The 20,130-nt window shown below is 51.5% G+C and overlaps 1 protein-coding gene across 2 annotated transcripts in view; it reads left to right on the top strand.

The window, feature by feature from the left end:
- meis1a (Meis homeobox 1 a) overlaps positions 1 to 20,130 on the top strand; it is a 56,281-nt gene that overhangs the window by 33,307 nt on the left and 2,844 nt on the right. The window contains exons 9-12 of one of the 2 annotated variants that reach the window (XM_023824909.2): positions 6,399 to 6,475; positions 15,495 to 15,553; positions 16,494 to 16,583; positions 17,167 to 17,263. In XM_023824909.2, coding sequence (XP_023680677.1) covers positions 6,399 to 6,475; positions 15,495 to 15,553; positions 16,494 to 16,583; positions 17,167 to 17,225 — 285 coding nt within the window. In that variant the 3' untranslated portion in view covers positions 17,226 to 17,263. The remainder of the gene's footprint in view (positions 1 to 6,398; positions 6,476 to 15,494; positions 15,554 to 16,493; positions 16,584 to 17,166; positions 17,264 to 20,130) is intronic. The other variant, XM_023824908.2, reaches the window with a different exon arrangement.

Here is a 20,130-nt window from a genome sequence, read left to right as displayed (position 1 = left end):
TTGTGTACAGGATTTTGCTAAGCAACCAAGTAACAAAATAAAAGCAGGTCCTTAACACTTGAGTCCATTAAATAAGAAACGACTTCCTCCGAGATGTTTGATGTCGTTGGATCCTCCAGAGTTCGGCTGATGATGCCTTTCTGTGGGATTTGTCTGGAAAGGTCCGGCTGGCCCGATGCCTGGTAAACAGCTGCATTATTTCACTTTTGTTGATTTCCATTCTAGGGCGGGATGTCAAGAGGAAATTCAGTTGCCAGGTTTTTTTTTTTTTTTAACGCATTAGTTTCTTCGCTTTAAACCTCATATCCTCTTGAAGGATTTTGCTGGGATATTGTGTCAAAAGTCAGGCAGAACTTTTTTTTACCGTGGTCCAAAAACAGATGTACCAGAGTTACTCTCTGTATTATTTTTGGTTCCCTGGGCCTTTTTATCCCATCAGCAGGAGATGTTTTGAAATAATGACTTATGGGATTTCCTATTAAATTACACGCAGTGACCCTGGCGTCGCCTGCCCGAAGGGGGGGCCCTCCCAGGGTGTGTGTGCGCACATGCCAAAGGCGCGACCCGGGACTGCTTGCGTCGGGTTTCTGGCGAAATCAGCGCTAATTCAAGCCGCGAAACCGAGAGTCGCGGTAAACTCGTATTCTAATCCTGTTTATTTAAGAGCCATACCGAAAAAGGGATTGAGGCCGAGTTATAAGCGGCCCTGACGGTCAGCGCTTATTGGGCTGCCTGTGGGGGTAGGGGGCCGGGCCAGGGAGAGGGGGGATTAATGAGACTTTGGGCCAAACCGAAAGCGTTCTTGGATTGGCCGTTCAGTGTTTCCGGGTGAATCTCACTCTCTGTGAGAATGGCCCCGTGAAACGGCGCATGGTGAGGTGCCACAGGAAAGAGTGAGGTTGCAACTTCGGCAGGTGTCCACCCCCCCCAACATATGGGAAATATTGTACTGCCTTTGTAAAGCTGCCTGTTGGATGTTCCAAGGTGTGAGCAAGGCGTCTGATGGAGGTTCCGGAATTTTCTCGTTAGAATACATTTCATATTTGATAATTCAAAAATCAAATCAAACATCCCTTTTTCCTTTATATCCGCCTTGTCGGAAGTGACTGTTCGGTATTTTTAACAGATATGAAGGTAATCTAGTGTGGAACGAGAATCTTTCTTAGGCCTTGTCTACACGTACACGGGTATTTTTTAAAAAGGTGTTTTTCCTCCTCCGTTATTAAAAAGAATCTCCATCCGCACGAAAGCACTAAAACGTGCTGTCAAGAGCACGTCAAACCAACAGGGGATGATATAACTATAAATAATAAAGTCATTTTGGCCAATCAGAAGCCTTATGGCCAGTTCAGCTACGGTAAAAACAGCTAATGTAAACAGCGAACGGCGCACGCTCTGACGTCAAACAGAGTTGACAGTGGTGCACAAGCTGACGTTAGAAGCCAAAAACACTACAAACCGACACTGAAAATGGAGTTTCTGAAAGTCTTCACCCTGGACGGGGTTTTACAAAAGCTCTATTTTCAGTGATGTAAAACGCCGTTTGCGCTTGGACGAAAAATAGGTCTTAGTATTAAAAAAAGAGTCCATTTATGCAAAGATATATAGCGATTCATCGGAGGCTGCTGGTGATATAGAGGATGCCGGAAGTGCTATGGGCCTGTGATTGAGCCATTAGTAACAGATAGGAAGAGGAAATAATCATCATGTTTACAGGATTGGCCTTGGGCTTAGCTCAGTGCCCCCTGACGAGAGAGTACCGGAGGCTGGCTGCGGAGGAAACGGCTTGTGGCGGAATGTCTGCAAATGGGGAAGGCCTGCTCAGGATTTTAATGAAGAGGTGAAGGCCCACCCTCGCCCTCCTCACCACCAGCAAACCTAAATGCTACCTTCCGCTCACCTGCGAATTTGAGGAGCCCATACCACATGTCACCAGTCAGTGGCGCTGTCTTCTCTGCGGCCCTGTTAGTTATACAGCGTTGGGAAAGTAAAAGGGAGAACCAGACCAAAGTAAAAGGGAGGATCGACGGCCGTGTTTGTTTCGGGGGAGGTCATGAGGGCAGGAGTGAAAGAGGTGGTGCCGTCACGTTATCGCTGACACCGACCCGGGGCCTGAGCACTCCGCTGTGTGCCGGACAACAGGAAGTGAAGAGGGAGGCAGGGGGGGACCGGGGGGACATTGCTGCTGTGTCAAACTCAAGCCTTGACACACATGAAGGCAGAAAGATGAGGCGTGTATTTCTGACCGTGAAGTCTTCTGTGCAAGGAATTGTGGGTATCTGAGATTGTGGCATCCACGTCCTTCTTGTCAGGTAGCACTAACGTTTTCCGTTTATTTTACTTCCATTATGAAATTAAGCCTCTGACTGATGATGGGAATTCTCCATTATATCGAAAATGCCTGAAAGGGGTTACGGGATGTTCCTGAATTTCACGCCTTCGTTACCCCTCTTTGGAAATGCCATCTCCAGGCAGATCGGGCTGGAAGCTTGGCTCCCTGACGTCTGACGTAAGAGGAAGTGTCTTTCCGGCGTTCTGGGTGTGGAACTACCGAAACTGTAGGGGGGGGAACTCACGCGCCCGCACATCCAATCACACATGTGTGGGGTGGAAATCTAATAGAGGGCTGCTCGATAAGGGAGCCCTGTTCGGAGCCGGGGCCCCCCACATACTGGGGAGCCGCTGTAATCACTGTTAAACGAGATCTGTTATTGGATTGTGTACCTACCAGGGGGCGAAGTGTGGCGGCGGCATGCTGCTTCAAGCGTGTGCAGGGACCCCCAGGACTTGTTACTCAGCTGCAGGGCGAGCAGTGAACCCCCCCCCCCCCCCCCCCCACACACACACACACACACACACACACAAAACAGCCTCCTCCTCTAAGTGTTGCCACGTTGGCGTTGTTATAGAAACAAAGGTGAAGCATGGCGCACCCAAGTGAACGTGAAGCGCTGCTTCGTGTCTGCGAGGCCCCGATAAAGACCCCCCCCCCCCCCCCCTGCGCTAACAGGTTGGAAACCTAGGCTTTTGCTAAGTTTCTGCAGAGCAAAGACCGGAGGTCTCGCCGTGGTTGCAGCCTCCCCCTTTCTGTAACGGGACACGGTTCCAGGATTAGGTGCAGTTCTGAGACCTGCTCAGACTAAGCCTGCGGTTTCCATGGGCTCTGTTTTCATGGATCGAGGTCCCCAGCAAACGATGGCTGTTTTTCCGCAGAGGGTTGTCAGTTTGGCTCTGGATGAGGTCTCGTTTCCAAAGCCACGCTCTCGCTGTCGCCGCATCTGCTCCTCTGCACCCAGCACACCGTTCCCGGTATCATTATGGGATGCAGACCCCTTCCCGTGTTTACGGGAGGTTGAAACTCAGGGGTGATAAGCCTCTGGGGCTAGTGGGTAGGACAGAGTGCGGAGGCGAGGGCGTGGCGGGCGGGCCGCGGGGAAGGTGGGCCGCGGGGAAGGTGGGCCGCGGGGAAGGTGGGCTGGATAGTGGCCGGACAAAAAAAAAATAATTCCAAAAAAATTATGCGAAAAACTTTTCGAGCCTGCTTCAGAGGTGGCTTTGTGGCCAAGGCATTGTGCTGGAAGCATGCAATTGTGACATCACATCAAAACACAACGCCGCTCTCTGATTGGTTCAGAGCTCAAAGGCACTCTTGGAGGTGCTAAGCTGTCAGGTCAGTCACTGCAACTCCTTCATTCATCTTGCTTCTGAATATAAAAAACGAAAATACCGCCTTGCAATGCGGTGACTGCCCTTCCACACCATCTGTCCGTGCGGCTCGAGGGTCAGCACTGTGGCCTTACACCTCTGGGGGGTTTGTTTCCCCCCCCTGCTCTGAGTTTGGGTTGTCCCTATATATTCCTCCTGTGGTCTAAAGACGGTGAGTTAGGTGAGCCTGTGTCTCTGTGCTGCTCTGTGATGGACTGGCACCCCGACGGGACCTCTGTACTCAGTAAGAGGCCAGGGAGGATGGAAGGATGGATGAATGGATGGATGGAAGAGGAAGTAGAGACGGCCAAGCTTTTCCACAGTCAGACTCGGTCTGGTTCCCGTTGTATTTCTGTCAGGGTTTCTGAAATACAGCCCGTGTATTCGAAATTTGATAAAGCCTGTAAATTATACGGCAGGGAGAAAAGCAAGGTCGGCTTTCTGGCCGTGGGAAAAAAAGAGAAAACGAAGAAAAAGAAAAAAAAGAGGAACAACCATCTCTGTTTGTACGTCGGCATCTGACCGCATGCTCTGAGTGGGGTGGGGGGGCTGGGGGGCATTGCTCTTTATCTGCACACCCCACCCTGGTCACGACACTCTCCCATTTCCGACGTCCAGCCCCCCTGTGTGTTTGTTTACCCCTGTATTTTTAGCTCATGCCCCCCCCCCACCCACCCAGGCCAGCTGGAAGAATAGGATACAGATACATATTTATCGCCAAAGGCGGGGAGGGGGGGGATGTATGACTTTCTTGCGATTAGGACAATTATATTTCAGGAGCCGTCTGCAGCGCTTGGAGCCGGGCGACGGGTCAGATGACTCGGAATAAGCCCAGTCCCAGGAATGCTGTTTGCCCACATTTTTTAACAGCCGTTTTTTCCTTCTCGCTCCCAACACAAGCCTCATTATTGCGGATTGATAAAAACGACCCCGTCGGCAGACGGGCGGACGGGCGGACGGGCGAATGGGCGAATGGGCGAATGGGCGGACGGGTAGACGGGCGGATGGGTAGACGGGGCCCCCGGTCGTGCTGGCGAGCTCCGATGCGCAGGCGCCAATCCGTAGAGCGGAGAAACCGGAGGCGACATGTCGAAAATTAAATATAAATAACAATACAGAGACAGTTTGGGCAGGTGCCTATGGGGGGGGGTCACACGGGGGGGGGGGGTCACACGGGGGGGGGGGGGGGTCACACGGAAAATCTCTCCCCTCTCATCGACGCCCCCCCCACCTCCCGTAAAATTTTGAAACTGTTTTTGGCAAACTTCTTTTTAAATACTCTTTTCAAGAATTCTTTTTTCTTTCTTCCTTTCTTTCTTTCTTTCTTTCCTTTTTACGTCTGCCTGCCTGCATTGCTGCTTGCATATCTATCTATCTATCTATCTATCTATCTATCTATCTATCTATCTATCTGTCTGTCTATGCATCCATCCATCTTAGCAGTAAATTCTAGCTGCCAGACCCTTGCAGCGGAATAGCCATCCTGTCTGTATTAGGAATGCTAAGCTGACCTTTGACCCTGTAGATGTTCACATTGCCTTTTAGTGGCCTTGACGGTCAGTTCTGATCAGCTTCTCAGTTTGTAAACAGTATTCCTGTGGTACCATGTAGATATACTGTAGCGTTGGTTTGTTACGCAGCATGCAGGGTCAACCTAACCCATCCCCCCCCCCCCCACGCCCGCATCACGATAGGTGCTGCAACGCCATGGCTGTAGCGTCAGTGCTTATTTGTACTGCCCTGCTGCGATGTGACCCCCCCCCCCACCTTCTCTGGCGGCCACTCATATCTCTGGTTCCCCTGTCCCATTCCCCCCCTCCCCCACTAATCCCCGGCCTCTCTGATGAGATAATGGCCTTATAAATGGCAGGGGCCCCCGGAAGGCCACAGGCGACACAGTGAGGGGCCCGACCACTGACCCGTCCCTTTGGAGGACTGCTGGGGGGGCGGCAACGAAGTCGAACTCTCTTGACCCCATGTGACTCTGTTCCCTGTCCTACATCCCTCTCTGTGCTCCGCGGACCCCTGAATCTTCCCTGTGGTTTGAGCTGAGGTCGAACCTTTCACACAGTTATTGTTGTGCTTTATAGACACAATTTTTTCACTCTCCCAGTTCCCTTCTGCTGTCGTGTGTTTCACTCACCTGCACCCTATGTAGTGTCCAGTGAAGTGACAGAAAAAGTGATCTGGTTTGACACGATCTTATTGTAAAAGAAATTACAGAAGGTGAATGATAAGCACAGACTTGTATTAATATGGCAGACTGGTAGTAACAAGCTTTCTAAAGCCAGCTACCTCCATCTTCTCTTTCCTGGGTGAGTCGATGTTAAGCTGAAATTCTCCATCAAGGACTCTGGCTAAGTGGGGGCTGAGTTGGACCCGGCGAGAGTAAATTTTGGTGTGGTTGCACAGCACAGAGCCCTAATTAATGTAGCTGTTTCACTTAACTTTATAATTGGCTCGCCTTTTCGCAGCCATTAATTATGCCATCTCATATTTCATTAATGAGTCTAAGACAAGGAGACACCTCGCTTCTTAAGCTAATTAACGGTCGCTTGGAGACTCATCTGCGGCCCTGTTTTTTTTTTTTCCAGCAGAAAAGGAAAATCTCACTCTTGCATTTATCAGCGATATTGTTAATTAATTGTGGTGTTTATGTCGTCCCCCCCCCCCCCCCATTATTCTACCTCCAGCACCCATACCCCTCAGAAGAACAGAAGAAGCAGCTAGCACAAGATACAGGGCTCACTATCCTACAAGTGAACAATTGGTAAGTTGGTCCGCTTAGGTGTTTACATGCAATCAATCCCTCAGCCTCTAGGTAACCCATCCCATAATGATATAAATTAATACCCCCCCCCCCCCCTAGAATAAAAAATTCTCAACACTATGCTCCCTCTGCCTACTCCCCTAGAAATCAATTAGCTGGGGGGGGTTGGTATTAGATTTTCTTCCCGTTATTGAGTCTGATGTTTTTATATACATGGTTACACATTCCTGACCAACTAAACACCTTGTCCTTAAAACCTCCCCTTTAAATGATTTGTACTCTGAAATAGTTGACTGTGGATTATGTAAAATCTGAGCAAAACGCTAGATGAGTTGCTGGATTTTGCTGTAAATTGGTCCCTTTAATAGGGCGCCTAACTAGGTTCCCTGACTAGCAGTCCACTTCTGTGTGGAATGGACAGTCTAATCGGTGCCCTGTTTTGAACCCATAGCCCTGTACTCGTGACATAAGTGCATCCCAGATGTTACTGGGCCTGGCTCATTAATTACCTGGGCCTCTCTGGCAGGTGCGGGGGCCGCGGGGGGGGGGGGGGTGCAGAGTGTTTGATGTGCTCAGAAGTGAGTTTCTCTCCTCTGCAAGGTTGCCAGCCATGACATGAAAGTCCTTACCGCTGCCCCCCACCTCTGCAGCCCCTACCCACAATCACCCTGCTCTCCCCTCTGTCTCTCATTCAATAAGTGCCAGAGATTAATATTGCTGAGTCTCTGATTACACGCCCTAATCCATTTTGCTGTATAGATTGTGCCTTGATGTAGTCGTCCCCCCCCCAAACGTCTACGTATGATAAGAAACCCAGCCCGTTACCCTCGCAGGCCAGAAGGCTAAAGGGCAGAGATCTCAGATATATCACAGGCTATTACAGAGAAGAGACACAGAAAGAGGTGACTGGTGTCGGCACGATCCTGCCCCTTCAGTTTGGTGCACAGGCGTCATACATACGGCATCATACGGCTTTGTGGGATTCATTTACAGGGTATTGCTGCCGTTATCAGGGCGTGAGGTCTCTATCCCGAGGTTATCAATTTCTGTGACCTGACTGAAGCCTGAGGGAGATCGATTGCCTCAGCTGCAAAGTCACCATATCCCTCAGCTCCTACTCTAATGCACTTCCATATATTATCAGCTTGTCACAGATAAATCTGTATGATTATTTTCACTGTAAGTACTTAAAAGACTTAACGACTGGGCTACAATATGCATATACTGAATGCTACATACACTTTTTAGGTTATGTGTCTAGACTATAATATCCTGTTGCTCTTTACCAAGGTCTGTTGCGGTGACCTTAAGTGACAGTGACTCTGGTTGTACTTGTGTACTTAGTGTCTTATGTCTTGTTTATCTCTGAAGTGACCCACCAAGCTTAGTTTTCTGCCTAAATGAAAAACATAGATATTGAGTAACTAGAAGTGTACTTAATCCAGGCACTTGTTTTTCTCATTCTGTGCATAGAATGTGAGGCAACCAAAATAGTCCTTGTTACTTAAGCAGGTGTGCTGAACACAGCATCAGTAAAGGTTTCGCTTATCTTTTGGGGGCTTTTTAGAGATTTAGTAATCAAATGTAAATACGACTATCACTCACAGATGAGGGGACAGTATTCCGGAAAACTTAGTATTTTGGTAACATGTAGAAAAACACTGGTAACTGCTTAGAGCTCAAAGCCAGAGGTCCCTAGGTGGGGCACTTGGACAGGAATGCTTCCTGTACGTTGCCAACGAAGACAGGTGATATGATATAATGAATAAATGATCAGAAAAAGGCATGATTTCAGTTACGGCAGCACGCAAGCGCCAGAATGTTCAGCAGCCAGCGACACTGCCAGAGCACAGGCTTATGGGAATTTTCCCACTGGAAATCAGGGACTCTTGCTGTGACAGTGAGGAGTCGAGTACAGATGTGAGTGAGAGAGAAACAGAGAGAGAGGGAATCAAAACAGAAAAGCAGTGACTGAGCGGTTGCATAATTGCCCGCGTCTTATCAGCGCCGATAAGGGGACGTCAGCTGTTGGACCGGGCTGACGGTGTGTGTAAACATGAGGGTGTAGTGAGCGCTGCACCGCGGACGCCCAGCACTGCCTCTCGGGGGGTCATGGAAGATTAACTCTGAACACGATAGCGCTGGAAGCCCCCGGTACAGATTTAAGCTCCCCATTGGCCAGGCTCCCTTTTGGAGGTTTTTGATGGTTAAGATTCGAATCGTGTGCAGAATTGTGCGTGGATCTCACGGGTCTGAAATAGACACACAGCAAAAACTGAGGGCGGACATTTAAATTAGAGTCAAATGCAGGTGGTTTTGTTTAAGCATCCAACGCTGCTCTTTGGACAGCTGGATATATCTGTCCAGATTTGTTACCTTGATCAAGGAAGTTCAAAGAATGGTAGGGGTCAGCTTGAAGGGTCCGTTGTGCTGGTTCTGCTCTCCTGGACCTACGCTGTCAGGAAAGTGGATCAGAACCTCACAGTTGGAGAAGAACTAGGACAGGACAACTGGGACGCAGAACCCAAGGGGCAGAATTGTCAGAGAACCCAGGAGGTATTATAGACTCAGAACCTAAGTGACTGTAACATCTCAGCATCCAGTGAGAGGACAGGCTGGTAGCTTCCGTCCAAAACAGGTTTATGTGTTTGCGTAACAGATTCCTTCATCTGGGGAGGCTTTGCGGATTCAGTCAACATGTCACGCTTCTGGGAGTCCCTCAACCCCCCCTCCTCCCCCCACCCCCTGGGGTTTTACCCCCCAGCCTTTTGGTCACTCATCCTGTTCCTCGATCCCAGAAACACCTGCTACCCATATATCAAAAGCACTCACTGGCCAGCGTGGAATGGACTCACACACAGACGTGATGCACGGAAAGGGGAAATGGAGGGAGAGAGAGAGGGAAGGAAGGAGAGAGAGGGAGAGAGAGAGAGAGAGGGAGGGCGATCCAGCAGAAAGAGAGAACTCTATAAAGCTCCTGGGCATCTGAAATCAATGAGAGATCATCAGCTCTTGCCTGGTGTCCATTCTGCACTTCCTGGTGGAATTTAATAATCCCCCTTAAAGATGGTGTTTAAACATCGACGATTGATTGTTTCATTGATAAGGCAGCTTTTACGAAGGTCCTAAAAGCAGTAGGAGCAGATTGGAGACCTGATCAGTACTGATCCATATGAACTGGGTCATGATGCAACATCCTGCCAGCCTAGATGTGTGGGGGCCCCGGCTCAGAGAGGAGAGTCGACGTGCAGGAGCCCCGGCTCAGAGAGGGGATCGGACATGCAGGGGCCCCGGCTCAGAGAGGGGATCGGACATGCAGGGGCCCCGGCTCAGAGAGGGGATCGGACATGCAGGGGCCCCGGCTCAGAGAGGAGAGTCGACGTGCAGGGGCCCCGGCTCAGAGAGGAGAGTCGACGTGCAGGGGCCCCGGCTCAGAGAGGAGAGTCGACGTGCAGGGGCCCCGGCTCAGAGAGGGTAGTGGATGTGCTGGGGCCCCAGGTCAGAGAGTGGACTGGATGTGCAGGGGTACCGGCTCAGAGAGTGGACTGGACGTGCAGGGGCCCCGGCTCAGAGAGGGTAGTGGATGTACAGGGGCCCCAGGTCAGAGAGGGTAGTGGATGTGCAGGGGCCCCAGGTCAGAGAGGGGACCGAATGTACAGGGGCCCCGGCTCAGAGAGTGGACTGGACGTGCAGGGGCCCCGGCTCAGAGAGGGTAGTGGATGTACAGGGGCCCCAGGTCAGAGAGGGGACCGAATGTACAGGGGCCCCGGCTCAGAGAGGGTAGTGGATGTGCTGGGGCCCCAGGTCAGAGAGTGGACTGGACGTGCAGGGGCCCCGGCTCAGAGAGGGTAGTGGATGTACAGGGGCCCCAGGTCAGAGAGGGTAGTGGATGTGCAGGGGCCCCAGGTCAGAGAGGGGACCGAATGTACAGGGGCCCTGGCTCAGAGAGGGTAGTGGATGTGCTGGGGCCCCAGGTCAGAGAGTGGACTGGATGTGCAGGGGCCCCGGCTCAGAGAGGGTAGTGGATGTGCAGGGGCCCCAGGTCAGAGAGGGGACCGAATGTACAGGGGCCCCGGCTCAGAGAGGGTAGTGGATGTGCTGGGGCCCCAGGTCAGAGAGGGGACCGAATGTACAGGGGCCCCGGCTCAGAGAGGGTAGTGGATGTGCTGGGGCCCCAGGTCAGAGAGGGTAGTGGATGTGCAGGGGCCCCAGGTCAGAGAGGGGCCTAGGCTCTGGGTAGGTGCCACTGAGCCCAGTGAGATTGTAAGAAGACTGACAGAATGGATATTGAAGCATGAACTCCGAGTGACGTCGGTGAGACCGAAGCTTCCCTGGAATAATCCCTGGAAGTGGGAGTGGTCTCCCTTAAAGAGGCTGATTCGTCTTTTATCTTTATAATCATTTGCATTTCAACATGTCCGTCCGGCCGGCCCGGCCCGCTTTCCCGGGCTCTCCACCACGTGGGGCCTGACCTTGCCGGCGGAGCATGTGGAATGTGGAGGTGCTGTCTCTTCACGAAACCTGAATGCTAGCGGACATAGCTGAAGGACGATGTCACCGTAACGTTCCCGCCGAGGTCCGGGGACGGGAGAGAAGGGGTCCAAACGTGGCAAAGCCCGGAAAGCGCTTAATGACAGATTTAAGCGGGCGGACAGACGGGTGGCACATCCAGAGGGGGCATATCACAGAGGGGGCATATCACAGAGGGGGCATATCACAGAGGGGCATATCAATGAGGGGGCATATCACAGGTCAAACGTGTCTTGGCGGGGGGCTGCATTATAGGCCCCCTGACACATGCGTCCCGGACAGGGCCTGCGCTGACTGCGCAGTTTCCAGGGGTGTCTGCCATACGGGCCTAAGCTCAGCCGCAGTGTCATCTCTGGCAGCGAAGTATGGTGGCCGGGCCCCCGGGGGGGGCGGGGTGGGGGCGCTCACTAAATTGCTGCAAGCACTGCCAAACATGACTTCATGGCAGCTTATTTTGGAGAGATCAGGCCTCGTCTCTCTCTCTCTCTCTCTCTCTCTCTCTCACGCAAGCATATTAACAACAATGGCAGGCAAACAAGATAAGATAAAACCTAGAATGTTGTATGTTCAAGTTTATTTTAAATGATCCAAGATAGAGGGTAAAGACTATACACAAATATTTATACTGATATACATTCATGCACGCACATGGAATTGCACGTGTTTATATAGCAAGTGTGTGTGTGTGTGTGTGTGTGTGTGTGTGTGTGTGTGTGTGACTGCTCAGGCCGCGTCCAGGGAAGGTCCGGAGTACGAGGTGCCGGATGGATCACTGGTCTGCCCTCCCACCTCCCCCCCACGTCCCTGGGGTGACCCCCCCCCCCCCCAACCCGTCAGGAAAAACTTCACGGTCCCGTTAATGGGACTCCTCTGCTCAGTTTGGTGAGAGGTGCTGGGGGGTGGGGGCCACTGATGTAATGCCGGCCCGCTGTGGGATCACGGAGACCCCCAAGCTGTCCTCACCCTCCCCAGAGGAAGGAGGAGCAGGAGCTGTGCGGAGACACAGAGCAGGGAGTCACTGGGAAGGGAGGTACAGACTGGAGGTGGGAGGAGCCAGCGCAGAGGAGTCTGTCATGCGTCTTGATGGGGGGGCGTGGGGGGTGTATAACCGAGCCCTCCGTGTGCCACTTTCTCCCCTGCCCTGTTCCTGGGCTGAGCCCCCCCCCGCCTCTTCGCACATGCTCATTACAAAGTTAGCGGTTGTCTTGGCTTTTTTATGTGAAGCTGTATGAAGCAGCCGGCGATCGCTAGAGCTACAGAAAAACGGGAAAGGTAAAGTCACCCAGAACGTCCCGCGTTTGACGGTAACAGACGCGCGTGCATGCGGAGCGCGTTACCGTCACAGCCTGAGCATGGCGCGTGCGAGAGACGCCCACTGCGGCCTGGACTCTGCTGCGCATTAGTGATAATTGCAATAAAGTGCGCCGTGCGGGGCGATGGCTCTGCGCGGGTGCGAGCAGCAAACCGCATGCTGATTAGGGTGCATGGGGCATTGGGGGGGGGGGATTGGGGGACGGGATGGAGGCTTGTGTGAATGGAATTTTCGCAGCAAACAGCTGGACGAGTTTATTTAAACACATCTAGGGCTGAGGGACTGACCTGCAAATGACATGGGGTGGGGGGCTGGGGGGGGGGCACTGTGGCGAGGGGAAGCCAAGATGACATTTCCTGACTTTGAGCCCAGTTCCCGACGATGCAACTGTATATAACCTTGGCTTCGCCACGCGTGATTAAAAATGCCCGCCCAGATGCCCTCCTCATGTGCGGGGGGGCACGCTGGATTTGTGCTCCTGGGGTGGGGGGTCTGGTTTTACGAAGCCGGGTGTGCCGATGGGTGGTATGGACACAGAAACAGTCCAGACCTGTAGGCTGTGTCATAAAGATGAGAATCCAGCTTGTCTGCTGATTTACATAGTGAACAAGTTGTGTATTCATCATATACTGTAAATCTGCTGTGGTTGGTTTTGCATGTGAGTATGTGAGGATTTGTGTGTGCATTTTTGTCCTGGTATTTTTGTCCGTGTTGTTCTGTGTGTGTGTGTGTGTGTGTGTGTGTGTGTGTGTGCGTATGGGGCAGGGGGGTGTGTGGGTACAGGCTGCGGATAGAGGGACATGGGGGCTCATATGCATTTAGATAGATGAGAGGCTCCTCTATCTCCGATCTCGATCTTTCCAGAGATTTTTATTAAATGATCCCCTTATTTGTCACGCAACACAAGCAGCTGATGAAAAAGGAGATTTCTTGGTTTTAATTGCCCATTTCACGTGCCGGTCGAGGTACAACTGTGCGTGTGGGTGCATGTCTGTGTGTGTCTGTGTGTGTGTGTGTCTGTGTGTGTCTGTGTGTGTGCGTGTGTCTGTGTGTCTGTGCGTGTCTGTGTGTGTGTCTTTGTGTGTGTGTGTGTGTCTGTGTGTTCGTGTGTGTGTGTCTGTGTGTGTGTGTCTGTGTGTGTCTGTGTGTGTGCGTGTGTCTGTGTGTGTCTGTGTGTCTGTGCGTGTCTGTGTGTGTGTCTTTGTGTGTGTGTGTGTGTCTGTGTGTGCGTGTGTGTGTGTGTCTTTGTGTGTGTGTGTGTGCGAGTGTGTAATGAGCACTGGGCACAGGCAGAATGCTGGCACACTCTGCCGCCATCGTTTCCATGCTTTAAAAGGAAGTGCTTTCTCGGGTCGGGTGAAACGGCGATCAGCCCGTGGCAGAGCGTACGCAGGGGCTCCCGCGGGACAGCGATGGCGGAGGGGGGGGCTCCGCCCATTAGTCTGCGCCCTCTCCCATGTCTGGGTGGCTTTAATTAAATGATAACCTGAGCCATTCCGTCTGCACACGCGTGTGTTTTTTCTTTATTTTGCACGTTTCTAGTGGCGGACGTCACGAGTGCTGTGTTTTTGCCCCACTAGAGGCGTTTTGTTCACAAAGTGCCTCCATTGTCCGAGGCCAGAGGCACAGCCGAGCTCTTTGTGCCTCTTTGGGAAGTAGGGGCGCGCGGGCGGGGGGTGGCGGTGGGGGGGGTCGCACAGGGGTGAACTTTTACTCCTAATGGACGACGAGGCTTAAGCTTGGCTGCTTTGGCCCCCCTCCGCCCAAGGTCCCAGCATTGTGTGCCGCCTGTCCTTTGTTGGGGGCCTTAACACGTCCATCCAGACCACAGGACTCAGGGAGCGGCCGGCCCAGCCACGCCGAAAGGAGAAGTGAACACAAGGGCTGGATCGCAGGGCACGGTCGCTGGCTAGACCACCGCCGCTGACCCCGCGCTGACCCCGGCCTCGCATCGAGTCGGGGGGAGCAGTAAAAAGATCGCCTCGCTGCGACCCCCCCCCGGCAGCGTGACCTGGTCGTGATAAAAACTCCAGACATTCTCTCATTCGCCCTGTAAGAACATTTATTTCCTGCTTGTTTTAAATCACGTTGGGACAGGACTTTTCTCACAGAGAGCAGACATTTCTAGAAAAAAATTAAAAGCAGGTACCGTTCGGATGACAAAAGGGAAAGACTTCTACAATAGCGATTAACGACACCGGCGCTGGCCTGCATGAGCGCATCTCCTCCGTTCCGCCTTTTTACTCTTTCTTTCCTCCTTCTCTCAACCACCCCCCTCTTCTTTCAACCCCCCCCCCCCATTTTTTCTTTTTTTTCCCTCCCTGCCTGAAAAGAGTAGTGCCTCTATTGTTTCCTGAAAGGTCTACTAATTCCCCCCTTCAAAAGATGAAATGGAAATATCCAACGGCGGTGAAATCTGGGGGACATAAATCAAGTGGGAACCACTGGGCCGGCCCACCCCGGGGTCAGGAGGGGTCGCAAGTTTGCTTCTGAAGGTTGCTGAGAGGAGAGAGGCCAGAGTGGCCTTCTGGTCCGAGAGCTGGGCTGGGGGGTCGGATGGTGGCGTGAGGCAGGGAGGAAAAAACATTGGGGCATGTAAGGGCGCTCGGGTGCGGCTGTTTGAGCGTCACAAACTAACTCTGCAATCTGCTGGGGTTGGTCCATCGCTCAAAAACAAATGAACAGGCCAGGGCTCAGTTTAAAGCGTAACGCCGTCTGTACACATCTCCGCCGTCCTTTCTTTTGTCCGATGAACGACGGCGGTAGCGGAATGCGGAAAGGCCACCCCACCCATCACAAACACGACGGGGGTCGGGTGCTTTCTGAGGAATCCACTCTGGCCGGATTTGTCGCCGATTTACGCCGGTCTGGTTTTGCCCATTTCCCCGCGAGCCCCGCAGCTTGTGACTCTCACGTGTCATTCGATAATGACTACAGTCCCGGCTTTTTCACTTTCTTTTAATTATTATTATTTGTTTAATGGTTACCGGGTGGCATTTTTAACCTATTATTTATTTTTATTCATCTTCTCGATAAAACCTTCTGGTGGACGCCAATTACTTGCCCACCGTCACTAATTTCTCCATCGTCCTGCAGTGCGAATTGCCCTCTATGGATGCGTCGACAAAATGAACGATAGTCAGAAGTTAATCCCCCTGTTTTGTTCTCATTTTTCAGGTTCATCAATGCCAGGAGGAGGATAGTGCAGCCTATGATTGACCAGTCCAATCGAGCAGGCAAGTCCCCCTGTGCTCCCCGCAGGCTGCACACTAAACACACTCTGCACCATCCAGCCCGGCCAATCAGATTTAACCTGCAATACCCAGGGCAGTCAGCTGAGATTCCAAGTATTTTCTCTAAACCAGTGTTTCTCAATCCGATCCACAGGGACCCCCAGACAGTCCAGGTTTTTGCTCCTGCCGGGAGCTGAGAGGGAGCAAAAATGTGGACCGTCTGGGGGTCTCCGAGGACCGCATTGAGAAACACTGCTCTAAAAGAGACTATCAAGATAATGGAATTTAAAGAAACAGAGGAAATCGAGTATTTCAGCTGTCCGGCTGGTCAGATGTGTGCCCATTTGCTCTCTTCCACATCAAAACAGAAGGAAACAAACCGGCGTTTAGTTGAATGTGAGCCGAGCGGTTTTGTAGACGTGGTGCCCCTGGGATCCCCTTCCACCCAGCACTGGAGTTCAGCCCCCGGTTCACGACTTATAGGGACTGTTGTAAACTTTATTACCTGCGATAAGGGTCAGGGGTCAGGGTTGTGTTAGGGACTTGGGAAAGTTCAAAGGCATTCGCAGAGGTTGGACTGTTCAGGCCTCGAATAACCTAAACCAGGTCAGATCGCCAGTAAGCCCATTTTATGAGAGCGGGGAGGGAGAGAGAGAGGGATAATTAATCACTGCTCTGTTGATCACTGTCACATGCTTCACGGTTTCGTTTAGGGGTTTTTTTTTGGGGTCGCAGTAAATCATCTCCCTTGTGGAGGGATGTGGATGTAGATGTTTGATGTAGAAAAGAGTTCATTGGCATCAGTAATGAAACGTACAGAAGGGAGAAAGGAGAAGAGCAGAAGACGGCCGGGAAGCTGCCTGACAGACAGGACCAACAGGCGAAACTTAATTAAAAGTGTAATTAACTATGTTTCTGTGCCCTCCCCCCCACGGTGTTGCAGTAAGTCAAGGAGGACCTTACACTCCAGATGGTCAGCCGATGGGAGGTTTCGTTATGGACGGACAGCAGCACATGGGAATCAGACCACCTGGTAAGGCCTTGGTGTGGCTTCCTGCAGCCGGCTCTCCATGGGGATCGGGGGCGGAGCTGGGGAGGCAAGGCTGGGCTGGGCTGGGGGGGGGAGGGGGGGGATTACACTCACCGTGGCCCGTCGTCACATCCGCCTCCTCCCACTGCCCCTCTGCCCCTGCTTTCTGTCTTCCTGGTGCATGTTAATACCCCTCTGCATGTAACTACCCCTCCGCCCCTGCCTCCCCGGGGCATGCAACTACCCCTTTGCTCCTGTCTCCCAGGGGGCATGTAACTACCTCTCTGCATGTAACTACCCTCCTGCCTCCTCTTCCTTGATGCCTTCTTCACAAAACCCTCTTCATCTCGTGCTCCCGCTGGGTCAGAAGGTGTCACACAAGACTAACCTCCAACATCCTCCCCCCCCCCCCCCACCCGCAACACACAGATACTTTGAAGAGGTTTCTGGGTCCTTTTTGGTGCATAACTTGTTTTGAAACCCACTCACCCAGCGCCCTGCCTTCCCAGCGCGGCTCTGTGTTTTTCTCGCTTGGTCTGTGCTGATCTTCTGGTATATTCTTCTTGGATTTTTTATCTCCTTCTAGGGCCTATGAGTGGAATGGGCATGAATATGGGCATGGAGGGGCAGTGGCACTACATGTAACCTTCCTCTAGTTAACCAATCGCAAAGCAAGGGGGGAAGTAAGTACAATCAGGGTCTTTATCAGTGTCAATCACAGCAGGGGGCGCCGTTTTGCTGTGTAACAGTGCGTTGTTATTGTCCCTGTCTCCCCGTGTTCTTGGTTCGCTCCTGTTGCAGTCAGTGTGCTTCCAGCCCATGTCTTCATACTTGTTCACTCTTTTCCTTGTTCTTTTCGTTTTGTTTTCATCTGTTCGTGTTCTTTTTCTCATTTTTTTTTAACAAGCTGACGGTTCTGCTCTTTAAAAAGCTTAATAATTGTTACACATGCTAATAAGTAAATCCATGAAAATGGTTGAATACTGATTAAATCGTCTCTGAAGGCATGAAATAGGTTCGGTTTGGGCAGGTGTTCTCCACCGTTGTTTACGGGCAATGGTCACGTGATTCGGTGAATTACGCCCTCGTCCCCAGGGTGGGTGGGGCTGTTGGGCAGGATGGGGGGGTGGGGGATGCAGAAGAACGGGGGTAGGGCTGGCGGGGGGGTGAGGGAGGAGGACATGGTGGCGTTGGAGGTGAGGGGGATTGGTAGGGTGTTGCTATGGCAACAGACTGATTGGCAAAATGCGAGCGGCCTGTAGCAACCGAAGCAGGAAAGAGTCGGTCCCCAAAGTGCTATAAATCTGTTTTACTACAGTTGGGGTATGAGTTGCATTAATACGGTAACCTACGAGCCAGCGATGTCGGCGTAAACACCTGCACGCGTTTTTACCACCGTGCCAAGCCGCTCCCTGAGTATCTCCCACAGCCTTACTCGGGTATAAGCCTGCGTCTGTCGTGCTGGGATTACTCATGGTGTAGAGGAAGGGTAGAGGAGGAGAAAAAAGCAAAAAAAAAACTCACACGACACGGAGGTGTAGCAGGCTATGCGGTTTAGCTGGGCTAATTGAGTATATCCAAATTAAATATGCCATCACCGGTGGCGTGACCAATGGATTTGACCGATCCAGTATACAAAAATAGAGATCATTAATGCAGTCCGCTACGGAATACTCCAGAATATCCCAGCCCATTCTGCCGTCCCTCTCCGAAGTGGCGATAATCGGTTTTTCACACGGCCACTCCCACCGGCTTCCGCCGTATTTCCGAGCATATTTCCGAGCCCGCCGATGTGCCCCGGCTAAATATGTGTTTGCACGTCTATAAACACTGGGAACCGCTCCCCCCCGCCCCCGCCCCCACCCCCACCCCCCACGCCTCCGCCTCCAGTCGTGGCAGCTTGGCTCTTTGGACGGCTCTCAATTTGCCGGCTGGATTCTCTAATTGAGCTGTGTGCCGAATCGCAGATGAGATGGGTAAACGGAGACACGGGCACGCAGACAGGGGCGCGGAGACGGAGTGCCGGCGGAGGCACTCCTCCGCTCTACGGCCCTGCCACCAAACTCCCCTAGCTTGGCTAATTTAAATATTGTTCCTTTAGTTTCTAGGTCAATTGAAGGCAAGCGACGTGTGATATTCTTCATGACCAATTAAATTAATGGGTTATTGTGGAAAGAATGTTCCCCTCTTATTCGATTAAGGGTCCTAGGGCACTCCGCGTTTTATAAGCTAGTTTCATTAGTCGAGAAATATTCCGGAAGGAGATACTCAGCTATTATTTGTAGGGAAACTCTGAGACCTGAAATGAAGGTGTTCCTAGCAGCCACATCGCAGCATTACTTAAGAGCAAAGCCAATTAAACCTACTTAGAAGGCACGCTACGCTCGCTCCCCTTGATTATTACGGAGCTTATAAGTCTGGGAAACAATACACCTGTCACGTCCAATAAACCTAAGTAATTCATGCAGAAGAGCACGGCCCTTTGATAGCGGGGCTAAATGACTGTTTGATGGCCATTTGGACCCGCTCTTTTCTTCTTCTTTCCTTGGCGAAATTAGCCAAGGGTCGACAAAATTGCAATTTCATTTCCAAGACAATGGCAATCGCGGTGAAATAATTAATGGCGAGCATATTGGATTCCCCCCCCCCCCACTCACCGAGATACTTTAGGTATGCCGCTGTGAAGTGGGGGAGTCACCAGGGCCCTTCTGGCTCGGCTGGAGAGCTTTGTACTGGGAAGCCATTCCTCCAGTTATTCAGCTGAAAGTTTGTTAACCTTTTGCAGGGTCAGCCGTGAGGATGAACTCTTAAACTCCACAGAGAGGAAAAAAAACTGCAGGAAAAGACGACTTCGGCTGTTACTCCTTCACTTGTTTTAGGGCTTGTGTCATCTGTGGTTTAAATCTGTGTGCATCTGACAGATGCAAACATGTGAACGGTAGTAAGCAGTAGTAAACAGAACCCATGTGAACAGGAATGAAAAGGACCCACGTGAATGTTAGTGAGTAATAATGAACAGGACGCATTTGGACAGCAGTGAGCAGTAGTGAACAGGACCCACGTGAACAGCGCTGAGCAGTAGTGAACAAGATTAATTTGAACATAAGTGAGCAGTAGTGAACAAGACCTGTGTGAATTTCAGTGAGCAGTAGTGAACAAGACCCATGTAAACATTAATAAGTAGGACCCAAATGAACATTACTGAGCAGAAGTGAACAGGGCTCGTTTGAATGGTAGTGAGCACTGGTGAGCAGGACCCTTCTGAACAGTAGTAAGCAGCACATTTGTTAACAGTAATGAACAGGACCCACGTGAATATTGGTGAGCAGGACCCTTATGAACAGTGTGCATTTGAACAGTAATGAACCAAGCCACTATTAGATTAGCTTTGTACTCCAGCATATCCACAATCCATTTCATAGAAACATTTAAAAGGCAAAGTATGAGAAAAAGTTAAATATTTATTGTATTTGCGCGTATTTGCATGAATAACATGAGTTCATGCAAGAGCTTAGTGGCTGTGCTGTGGCTTAATAAAAATCCTCTCTTT

The sequence above is a fragment of the Paramormyrops kingsleyae genome, chromosome 20 (genome assembly GCF_048594095.1).
Source record: "Paramormyrops kingsleyae isolate MSU_618 chromosome 20, PKINGS_0.4, whole genome shotgun sequence".
Classification (NCBI taxonomy): Eukaryota; Metazoa; Chordata; class Actinopteri; order Osteoglossiformes; family Mormyridae; genus Paramormyrops; species Paramormyrops kingsleyae.
This window is presented reverse-complemented; position numbering and strand designations above follow the sequence as displayed.